General features: G+C 43.7%; 1 protein-coding gene across 1 annotated transcript; it reads left to right on the top strand.

Moving 5' to 3' along the window:
* The first annotated feature begins 5285 nt into the window (after nucleotides 1–5285).
* Nucleotides 5286–11477, top strand: gas2b (growth arrest-specific 2b). The gene is made up of 5 exons (XM_062471808.1): nucleotides 5286–5631; nucleotides 8973–9246; nucleotides 10222–10331; nucleotides 10680–10821; nucleotides 11410–11477. Exons 2-5 carry the CDS (start codon nucleotides 9021–9023, stop codon nucleotides 11475–11477), a joined length of 546 nt encoding a protein of 181 aa, XP_062327792.1. The 5' UTR covers nucleotides 5286–5631; nucleotides 8973–9020.
* The last annotated feature ends 560 nt before the right edge of the window (nucleotides 11478–12037 follow it).

Raw genomic sequence — 12037 nt, 5'->3', positions numbered from 1 at the left:
GTGCCTAATTTATTCATCTATTTTATATCTTATATATTGTTTAGCTCTTTAGTATTAGACTTCATTTAAAAAGTAGAGTGTATAAATAAAATAAATACAAATACAAATTCTGATTGCATTTGGTTCTGTTGCACGGTTTAGGTATAATTTAGGCCAAAGATAACGTTAGCTCACTAGCTAGCCACAGTCACTGTCACAGAGCGGCTGGGCTCGACTCGGATCGGCTCTGCTAAGCTGCTTGGCACGGCTCTGCCGAAACAAATGAAGGTAGAGGGTGCGCTGACCTGCTAGTCATGGTTACAAATAGCAGCTTGGCTCGTCATTTGCAGCTCGGCAGTGGTGCTAAATGTGCAGGTAACAGTAGCTGACTAGCTCGGAACAGCCACGGTCACAGTCATGTAGCGGCGCGGCTCGGCTCGGATCAGCTTCGCTGGGCTCGGCGGGTTGGCTCTGCGGCTATGAGTGAAGATAACGGTAGCTCACTAGCAAGCCACAGTCACAAACGGCACTACCGTTTAGGCACATGCAGGCTCTGCTCTACTTTAATTGGGTGTGCTTAATTTTATATTTATATCAATTTGATATCTTACACATTCTACTTGTTTAATGAAGATCCGTATATGTTTATTGTATGCACCTTCCTGCCACAGTAAATTCCATGTTTGTGGAAACTTACACGGCAATAAAAACAAATTCTGATTCTGATTGCCTTTGATTCCGTTGCACGGCTTAGGCATAATTTAGGCAAAAGATAACGGTAGCTAACTAGTGCAATTACCTACAGTAATAGGCTCGGTTATGCTCTGCTCTACTCCACAAAAGTGAAGAAAAAGATGGTGGAGGAAGCTTTTGGAAAGACAAGTGGAATGTGTCACAGCACAGAGAGTTGCAGAGGATGCACAAGCTGTGGGTGTGGCAGGATCTTTATACCAGTTGTAAAGCTTAAGACAACAAGTCTACCCAAGTTCAGTGGCAGCATGAGGTGGAACCTACCGGATCAGCTGAGATAAGAAGCACAGCTGACGGGACTGAACTGTCAACGTTCTCCAATGTTAAGCCATCAACATAGAATGATTCATTATCGCCATCACAGGTGGGTTTGTCTGGTTCGAGTTGGTCGACAAATTAAGTTGTTTCAATGTGATCTAGAACGCTGCTGTGTTGATCTGCAAAATGACAGCTCGACCTTTGCGGGTGCTCTTACATTTACATGTAATCATTTAGCAGACGCTTTTATCCAAAGCGACTTCCAAGAGAGAGCTTTACAAAATGTGCATAGGTCAATGATCATAAACAACGAGACAGCCCCAAAAAACATTGCTGGAAGCCAAAACATGAGCATACATTGTGATAAGCAACCAAGTGCAAATTACCTTTGCTATTCGAATGATATCTCGCGTATTCCGATCCTTAGATGCAGTAGAATATAGCCTACACCGAAGTGCGCGATGGCTTTTGTCAGTGTGCCGCCGCAATGAAAATGTTATATTCCTGTAAGAACACTCTCCATTTTTCCACAATGTTCCCATCAAAGAACAGGTTCCAAATGTATCAAACTTAATAAATTAATCAGTAAAAGTCTGCATATGGAGAAAACTGGAAAACTCAAACTGGTGATTGATTGTGTGCAGGTGAAACGAGCTGCTGTCCACACCCCGTCAATTAACTATTTTCCTTACGCAGTTGTTGAAACGCCCATATTTTGTCAGGTTTCACAATAAACGTATCAATTAATCAGAAATGTCTAGTGAAACAAAAACAACGGTGAAGAAGATAAACTTTACTGAATGTGAAATAGAGATCTTAATTAGTGAAATAGGAGGAGCATCGTGGTTGGTGGCCTTAGGCTATAAGTTATTTGAACGTTGATGGAGTAATTTTTCGATTTACAAAAAAGAATGAATCAACCCGTTGTGCCCTTATACATCAAACATCAAACTGTCATGCATTCATTTATTCTCTGCCTTTCGGTCACTCTGTGTCACCGTATTGCATCCATATAGGGCCTACCGTATTATAAAAGATGGACGTAGTCATCGTGACGTCACCAATTAGTTTGTGAAAGCCCGTTTTGAAGCCTCGATTTTTGCACCTCTTGGTCGCCATCTTGGGTTTTTGGAGCCAGAAGTGACGAGAGGGCGAAGTTCATCAAGCCATGCTGGCTAGATGTAGCATGGTCTTATCCATTACCCACAATAGTTCTGGCTCTTTTTTGCACTGTGAACTGCTTCAACCATTCCCTCTTGCACTAAGGGAAATGAGAAGAGAACCCTGTTTCATTCTACACTTCACTCTTAGTATTGTACACTTTTTTTTTTACACTAAGTGTAAATGAGCAGCAGCAAATGTATGCTTTTTAATCTATGCAATCTTCATAAATAACAAGTAGGCCTACGCATATTAATACAGAAATATCAGTTGTAAAATCTAGTAGCCTACACCCATGAACATTCTCCAAATGTTTGGATGTTTGATATTAGTTTAAACAGTAGGTTTGGAGGTGAAACAAACCTCTCTATTTTTGTCAAAACCCCCCCACAAAGAAACAACTGACCCACCTGCATCCTGCAAGCACACCTCCCGATTTCCCCAGAAGTCTAGTTTACGGTAATGTTCCCATTGAGCTTAAACAAACTGAGGAGCCCTGAGATCTGTGATGCTCCTAAGCCTGTTGTGCTGCTCTGTGTGCCCAGGTGATAAGAAAAATGTATTCATGTATACACAGTAAATGCATTTAGCAATAAAGAAAATATTACCGTAACCATCACAACTCACAGTAGTACTGTCAACAAAGAACGGGGTAAAAACCCTCTGGTGTGTCCTACAACTTTTTACAGATCTCTCAGACCAAGAAGGTTGCCCTCATCACTGGCAAGGCTAAGTCTCAGGTTACTACTGAGGATGTTCCTGCTGAACTCCTGGAGAAGACAGAGAAGAAGTCTGAAGAGAAGGGATCCATGGCTGCTGTCTCTGAAAGTATTTCCCTGGCCTTACTGCCTCCTGAAGCCATACAGCTTGTGGCAACTGGACACATCACTGATGTCCGTGCTGAAAAAGCCTTCATGAAGGCTGAAGCCAAGGAGCTGGTGATGGACAGCCTGAAGACTGCAGCTTCCAAAGTTGTGGAGGACCTCATAGCAGCAGCCAATGAAATGGTTGGCATGGATACTCCCCTGGATACTGAGGTGAGGAATAATTACTTCAACATGGCACAGTCAACCTTCCCATTTTATGTTGGGTTTGTAATGTTTTTTGTTGAACAGATATATTTCACTGGTTTCCTACAAATTTTTTCAGATCTCTCAGACCAAGAAGGTTGCCTTGATCACTGGCAAGGCTAAGTCTCAGGTTACTACTGACGATGTTCCTGATGAACTCCTGGAGAAGACAGAGAAGAAGTCTGAGGAGAAGGAATCCCTGGCTGCTGTCTCCAAAAGTCTTTCCCTGGCCTTACTGCCTCCTGAAGCCATACAGCTTGTGGCAACTGGACACATTGCTGATGTCCGTGCTGAAAAAGCCTTCATGAAGGCTGAAGCCAAGGAGCTGGTGATGGACAGCCTGAAGACTGCAGCTTCCAAAGTTGTGGAGGACCTCATAGCAGCTGCAGTAGAGAAGTTCACATGACCACTCCCCTGGATACCCAGGTCTGGCATCATTCATCAAAGCTTACTTTGCTGTTCAGACAACAGTATATGTAACTTACTCTGTCTTTACATTGTTTTGCTGTTTACAGACCTCTCAGACCCGGAAGGTGGCCCTCATCAATGTGAAGTCTGAAATTGCTGCTGAGGATGAACTCCTGGACAAGGTTGTGAAAGAGTCTGAGAAGAGGAGATCCCTGGCCCTGATCTCTGTCTCTGACTGCCCTCTCTTGACCACACAGCTTCCTCAGGTATGAGACAATATGTGTGACTACGTTTTCTATGGTTTGTGCACCTTGCCCTTCTTTATCAACCCCCATCTTCACCTTGTTGTTTGTTTTCTTCACCTTGGTAGATGTTTTCAGACACATGTTAATTTCTGTGTCTCTGTATTCAGCCCACCGATCTTGTTCCTGAGAAGTGCAGTGGAGAGGCTGCCAAGTGTGCTGGTGAGTAATTCAAAGCTCCACGATCATTTGGCCTCCATTACCGTTTGAAATGCGTCAAATTAATTCAGTGATGTATGCTGTTTTTATTCAGCAGATGAAGACAGACAGGTGAAGAAGAAGAAGAAGAAGGGAATCTGTGCATTCTTCAGAGGGCTTTGGAAGAGGATGATATGTTCCTCTGGAATCCCCAAGGAGGACTGAAGCCCTGTCACCTAGGAGTGTCTGTGCCCCTTCAAGCAGCACACAAAGTATATTTTGAATCCAAAATAAAACACTTATTGGCATTTCCAAAAAGTTGTGATCCATGCAGATATGTGTACACAGGTCAAAAAGTACTGGAGCTAAATGTGTAGTGGGCTCCAGGAGTGTAAATGAATCTTACATCATGAACATACTCTACAGTTTATTTAAACCTTTATTTTATCGTTTTTACTTTTATATTATTTGATTATGGGACTCTTATTCTGGAAACTGACTTTACTTTTGGATATTTCGACTATAATAGCTACCAAGACGAACGAACACAGCAGTAGTCTAGTACTGTACCGTAGTAGTACAATTTAACGGGGAAGCTTCTCCACACAGGGCTATATCGCACTTGGCGTTGTTACTGACAATGATCGCTACCAGTGACCTTTTATGAAAGCGATTTTCCACTAAATAAATGTCAAGCTTATTTACGTTTTTGAGGGCATATTTTCAGTTAGCAGATGGTACTGTTTGAATCGCGATTCCATCTTCTACTGCCGGTAACGTCATAGAATAATCTTCAAAGGGGGTTCTTTATTCATGAATGAATGCAATATGAGTAGGCTAAATTCCTTAAAATATCACGAGAAGGGAAAAACTTAAAAGGACGTTTAAGTCATAGAGATTAGGTCAATTTTTACACCGGTCTGCCAAATTTATTCGTTTTGATTCAACGATGAGGCTGCCTCTTGCGGGGGAAATGAGAAGACATCTATTTCATTCTACACTTCACTCGTATTTTCAGTTGTAAATGAGCCGCAAAAAAATGCTTTTAAATCCATGTCATCTTTATAAATAATAAGTATGCATTTTTATATAAAATATACAGAAATATCAGTTGTAAAAATGTCATTCAAAAACGGACCCCTGTGCAACCGACGCAAGCAAGCACACCCTACAATTTCCCCAGAAATTGTACCCTCTCTAGTTCTAGTTGTGACAGGCAAAACTAAGGAGGCGTGACAAACTTAAACAATTTGACGACTTTGATAAATAACCAGTGGACAACCGAGAACCAATACTGGTCCAGCGCTTTGCGGAGCATCATGTAAGATGACACCGTTGGCTTTGAAAGGCGCAGGGATGTTCTTTGGACATGTGGAAGTTACCTATAGTAGCCTATAGCTAGTCATTATTGTGCAGTCATCATTTCCCATAGTGGACCAAGCGGACGAGAGGAACGTCGCTGGGGATGGTCGATTTCGTGCCTTTTCATAGAGGGTCTGTGTTGGGCAATTCTGGATGTACTTTCTAAAGTATTGAATTTCGCTTTTGACCTGAAAAACGATTGTGTAAGTATTGATTAATTATTGTTTTGATTAAAGATTTTGTAGATGATTAGGCTGTTAAAACAATACGTATATACAATATAACGTAGCCAATTTCTTTTCTGAGCGTTTGGCTTGAGTTTTTCAGTAGTATAAACTTTGTAATTTGTTCCCACTTAATCTCTACTCATTACTCATGTGGCCTCATCAGTTTACATTGTTAGATTGTTGGCGAAACCTACAATAAACACAATAATTACCAATCATATGATAATTCAAAATCATAATTCTGAATTCTGAATGATTTAAAAACCAAACTCAAATCCAAATTGCCACATGGTCACCTCTAAAAATTGAAGTGATTATGCCTACACCTGGATGTGATTGAAACTGAAAATCAATGCAAAGATTGAAATTGGTGTTTAGGTCAGAGATGGATCTCTCTCAAACACCTAGCTATGTTAGTTTGGGCCAACTACAAGTTTTCACATGGGAATTCCAGACGGCCAACATTAGGCCACTAGGACATCAGGTCTATGTGTTTTACTGTTTTGGGGTGCATGCCAAGACTCAAATCAATGAACAGATTGTGCTGCGGCCACTATTTATTATTTTAAAACGTCATCTTAAATCTGTTCAGGATAGGGTATAGAATTCTTTCAATAGGATTTCAGTTGCCAAGTATTTTTTTTATTTTCGTATTACTGTTTCGAGCCAGTGCAGCTGTACAACGCAAGGCCTCCATTGTTGGGGGTGTATAAACAGAGGTAAGCGATGGACCCTACCATCCTCTCGGCCTTTGGCTCGCTGGTTTATTTAGTCTGGAACCACAAGAGGGAACACCATGTGTAGTGGAGCTAAGACGGCCGCCCGCTGCTCACCAAGACCAAATACTGGCCTTCCATCTCAGGGAATTCACTTTTAGGTCCAGCGGTTCTGGATAAATTTGGGTTCTGTACAGAACGATCTGAGGTTCAAAAGCCACCTGTTGCACATGCATGGGGTCAAGGTCTATCAAACCAAAGACCCCCGTCCTCTCCTCTCCCAACCACCTGCAATTCACTTCTGGAGTGTTGTATTACCTCAGATAAGCTGGTTCAACTCGGGAGGTGATACCGGTGAAGACTGATCTTGGTTTTACTGAAGGTTGCTGCTGCTGTTGGGTGGGCTGTTGGCCATCAATATGACCTCACATAACTCATTTTTTAGTGAATAGTTTATTCAGACTGTTTTGTAAACTAATAGTTAAGCCTGAAGCATGCAGGGAAGGAGTAGAGATGCAGTATTAGATTACTCTGTGTCTGTATGAAAGAATCCAGCTGGTTTGCTGGCCTGGGATTGACTTACAAAGTCATCACAGCTCAATAAAGAGTGAAACCTTGATTCTCACTACAATACAGTTGTCAGGTAAACTTGTCTCGTGACAGTCTTCTAGTTCAGTTACAATAGCCCACCCAGGCAACTCCAGGACAAGGAAACTTGAAAAGAGGGTCTGTGTTGTAGCGTACAGGAGAGAGAATTCTGCCAGCTAGTTGAGAAGTTGATTGTTTACCAGCTGTATGGGGCTGCAGAGCGGCCCTCTGGAGAGCTCCGGGGCGGGCACAGTCAGGCCACGGGCAGCTAACCCATCAGTCATCCTGTCAGCTTTGGTAGTCCAGATATTTGCATGAACGGTTTTTACCCTGCAGAAAGCTCATGTTTGCGCAATACCTAATGTCATTTTGCTCAACCGAAAGGGAGGTTCTCGTCTGAAGATGTTCCCTGTCATTAAGATACACACCAGGCAGCACAAGGAGGGGACGATTAGAGGCTGCAGAATTTCGTTGAAGCAGATCGAGGGGAACATTGTAGGTAGGGCAAAGTAAATGAGCTGGAATACCCAGCACGAGCAGGTATGGGCCTGTGTATGTGTGTGTACAGTAGGCAGTGTGTGTGTGTGTGTATAGTAGGCAGTGTGTGTGTGTATGTATGGTTGTGGGAGTACAGCAACACCTATTATTACCACATTTCTATATTTTTACTCTGTGATAAGGATGCCTGCTAAGAAAGACGTGTCAGCAGGAAAATGAAACCATAATGATGTCCTTAGAGTCAAAATAGTAACTATTAGGTCCAGGTGTAACACCTAATATGTGTGTCTCTGTGTGTATAAGTGTGTATGTTCATGCATGTGTGTGTGTGTTAGTGTGCGCGAGAATAAAGGAGGCTTTTGTTGAAAAGGGAGGCCAACCAGTGACCTTTGTCTACATTTCCCAGCAGAATCCGTCCTCTAGTGGAGGTGTGAATGTGGCACCTGTGTGTTTAGTTTGAGTCTCAGACTCCCATGGCCCTGCCGGTCAGCATCTCGACAGCCCCACCCAAGACCCCTGTCTCCTGGCTGAGTCTGGTTAGGTCAGCAGCAGCAGTAGTTTAGCAGCTCCCCAGTCCGTCCCCTCCTCTAGGCCGTCTGAACATCAGTGCTGGAATAACGCACACCACACAGAAGCAGATCTAACTTCACTCCCAGGGCCCACAGTATCTGAAAACGGTTTTATTGGATTGTTTTAATATGACAATACTAGCTACATACATTTCTGCCAAGTGCATCATGCCCTGGTTTCCGTCCATACATTATTTTATTGACCCTCATTTATTAAGACAAACAACCTTATTAAGAACACATTCTTAACATCATTTTAAATGATGGGTACATACCAAATATGTTGTATGTCACCAAGGCAAGGTTGCAGCATGGCCCAGAGCAGCGTCTAGCGTGGCCCTTCAAGCAGGACACAGTCAGGACAGGGGGACAACACAGCAGACGTCGGTCTGATCACCTGTCTGAGTCTTCCCTCGTACAAGTGTCCTCCAGGTGTGGCTCCACAGCTCTGCAGCCCTGCCTGGGTGGGAGATGACATCATCCCACTTCCTGTGTGAAGGAGCCATTGTTTCTTAACAGAAAGAGCAACTCCCAAAATGTTGATCTATCAACTGATATCTATCCTTTTGTTGTTCTGCATTCATATCTGGCATGTATTCTTATCTGATCTGTTCATCCAGTGCAGGTGTTGTTTTTTGAGGATCAGATTAACAGTGAAGCTGGTGTTGTCCTAGAACCGCAGAATCCTGAGTCTGGAAGGGTTAGGCAGTCTGGGAATCTTACTGGCAGGTAAAGCTGCCAGTGGCCAAAAACACAAGCCACATTGGTTTTTGTGTGTTTGTGTGTGTCAATCAGCCGATATACCTGGGAAAACAAAACACAAATCTTAACAGAAACATCCCAGGATTTGAAAGTCCCTTGGCTAACAGCATCAAGACTGACAAACAACCTGACCTCACAATACACATAACACATGCAACCCTTCCCGTTCATGCTCTACCAACAGGTTCTGAGTGTCTAAACCATCGTGGAGGAGAGGAGAGAATAGTCAGTCATGATGAATCCAGAGTGCCCCCAGAGTGCCCCCCAGCCCCCCCCCAGCCCTGAGAGCCCCCGCCAACAGACAGGTCTGGGGATGCTCTGTCCCCTGAGCCCCAAACATCGCCCTGGGCCTGGCCTGGCCAGTCCTCAGGAGTACAGCCAATGGCTGCCCTGCCGCCACGAGTCCAGCCTGCTGCCCATGAAAGAGGATCTGGCCATCTGGCTCAACTGCATTTTGGGTAATGTAGTATTTCAACAAAGAAGAAACTGTGCTTTAAAAACTTGTGTATTGTACAATAGAGGAGCAGCTGTGCATATATAATAACTTACTTCTGGCTATTTTTGCTGTTGTTAATTTGTTCTCACACACCTTTGTTCAGATTTCACCCCGCAAATGCTGAAATGAAGTGTTCTTTTATCCGTTATGTATTTAATTTGACTCCTACATACGTATTTTGTTAGTTTCTAAATACAGGATGTTATTTATAAAACACCACTCACAGTCCTTCCTACTGCTTTGAGCAGGAAATTGGATCATAAAGAACGAGCTACAGCACTGTGAAAGATAAAGCCCTGACCCTAATCCCTGTCATGGCCCTGCATGCCCCGTCGCTGAGAGGAACCCTGTTCACATTCCTGCTGAAGGGCTGTTTCTTCAGAACAGTCTGAAAGGAGGATGTAAAGAGACCAAACGTGTCACAGCGTGCCAGTGTATGACTAGACAGTCATACACTGACAGTCATACACACACAAACACACACACACACATAGACAAACACACACACAGACAAACACACACACAGACAAAGACAGGCGTCTGCTGTGTCAACAATGTGAAGACACGCAGAAGTCATTTGTAGTTCTTAGAATCAAAAGCGTGCATGATACGTTTGACGTTTGATTTATGTGGTAGATGTAACAGGACAAAAATATTTAATTAAGTGGCTTTGAAAGACATTTTCATTGTTTATACTTCAAAAATCCCTCCCATATTTGTATGGAACTTATGTGGAATGAGTAGCTCTGTCCGCTTCCAGAAAACTGCCAATGTAGTCCCAGACATTGGTTAATTTCTAGATGTTTGGACTTCCATGCAAATCTGAGGTTGGAATTTCACCTGTGACATGTAGGTTGGCATAGGGGTCAGGGTTGTGGTTGTGGTCAGACAAGGGTCATGGTTGTGGTTGTGGTAACAGTCTCTCTCCTGTCTTCAGGTGCAGACCTGACTGCACACAGTCTGATGGACCGGCTGGACAACGGGGTTCTGCTCTGTGAGCTGGCCCAGGAGCTGCAAGATAAGATGATATTAGCCAGCAATGAGAAGGTACCACACAGAGAGAGAGAGAGAGAGAGAGAGAGAGAGAGAGAGAGAGCGAGAGAGAGCGAGAGAGAGAGAGAGAGAGAGAGAGAGAGAGGAGAGAGAGAGAGAGAGAGAGAGAGAGAGAGAGAGAGAGATTGGCTCTGGTATAACCAGACAACAAAGGGTCCCTCTGAGATTCTATGTTGCTGAAGACTCTACCTGGTTCTTCTTTTTACTGCACAACTGGGTCCATTTGAACTGAGTTTACAGACAGCATGATGTTCCCACAACCACTTTCTAAAATAAAGTGTATATTTGTATGTGTGTGTCTGTGTGTGTGTATGTGTGTACGTGTGTGTGTGTTTTACCCAGCCCTTCATCCGCAGAGTTATCCACTGGCGTCCTGACGCTTCCTCCGGATCCTTCTTTGCCCGTGACAACACCGCCAACTTCCTGTATTGGTGTCGAAAGATTGGCGTGGATAAGGCTTATCTGTTTGAGTCTGAGGATTTGGGTGAGTGTTCCGGTTGGCCTGTGTGCTCCCTCACTCTCTCTCTGTCTCTCTGTCTCTCTCTCTCTGTCTCTCCCTCTCTCTCTCTCTCTCTCTCTCTCTCTCTCTCTCTCTCTCTCTCTCTCTCTCTCTCTCTCTCTCTCTCTCTCTCTCTCTCTCTCTCTCTCCCTCTCTCTCTCTCTCTCTCTCTCTCTCTCTCTCTCTCTCTCTCTCTCTCTCTCTGTCATACTGTAGGAGAGGGGAGGGCTACTGAAGGTGAAATTAGAACTTTCAGTCTTCAAGGGCATGTTTACCATTCCAATGACCTACTTGAAATGTTTGCTCTTTCACTTGAAGTAATAACATTTCATGAATGAATGAAAGAAAGAAATAACACACAACCTACCAGGAGAGGGAAGGTGCGTGTGTGTTCGGGTGTTATTACTAAGCCAAGGGAGAAAGAGAGGCAGGTGAGGTAGATCAGAGGAAGTTCAATCGCTCCCACGGTCCGGAGACTCTACTGTAGAGAGTCAGGCTGAAAGCCGAACTACAGACACCTCTAAAGAGAGCCTCAGGATCAGGTTTCAGTCCTCTGCAGCTGGGTCCCTGCAGGATCCCAGGTGCAGGACACTAGAGACAGTCAGCACGCTGACCTGCTTCTGTCACAGACTGGATGCTAGCCCTACCTGTAGAGTCTACACATGGGCATGTGTGAGAGTGCTAGGCGTCGGTCACTACACATGCTGTTATATGAACATTTACTGTTGTATGCGCTCAATGTTATAATTGTTTCCCTACTTTCTCTCTCTTTCCTCCTTATGCTGCACCCTTCGTGTAACGGACAGTGTGGGGAGGGAGACATAGAACATGCCAAAGGCTAAAGGTCGAAGGTTGACTAACATTCTGCTCTGCCATCTCCTCTCTTGGGGATCAGCGGTTAAAGTATAAACAGAACCTCTCATTTATGCACTGAATTGGGATTGATTCCCTTTACTGAATCAGGATTGATTCACTTCACTGTATAATCTGCTGTATTAGATTAGATTCTTTTGACTGAATCATCTGCTGATTCACTTCTCTGAATCATATGTTGTATCTCAAAGAACTTCATAGAGGACAGTCAACTGAAAACAAGCTACTCAAGGTACTTGTTGTCCACTGATCCGCTTCAAACACTGCTTGTTGTGTCTCCCAGCATGCTGTGTTTATCTCTTCTGTGTTTCCTCTCTGTCTACTATGG

The sequence above is a fragment of the Osmerus eperlanus genome, chromosome 10 (genome assembly GCF_963692335.1).
Source record: "Osmerus eperlanus chromosome 10, fOsmEpe2.1, whole genome shotgun sequence".
NCBI lineage: Eukaryota > Metazoa > Chordata > Actinopteri > Osmeriformes > Osmeridae > Osmerus > Osmerus eperlanus.
The sequence above is the reverse complement of the archived record's forward strand: the minus strand, read 5'-3'. Positions and strand labels throughout refer to the sequence as shown.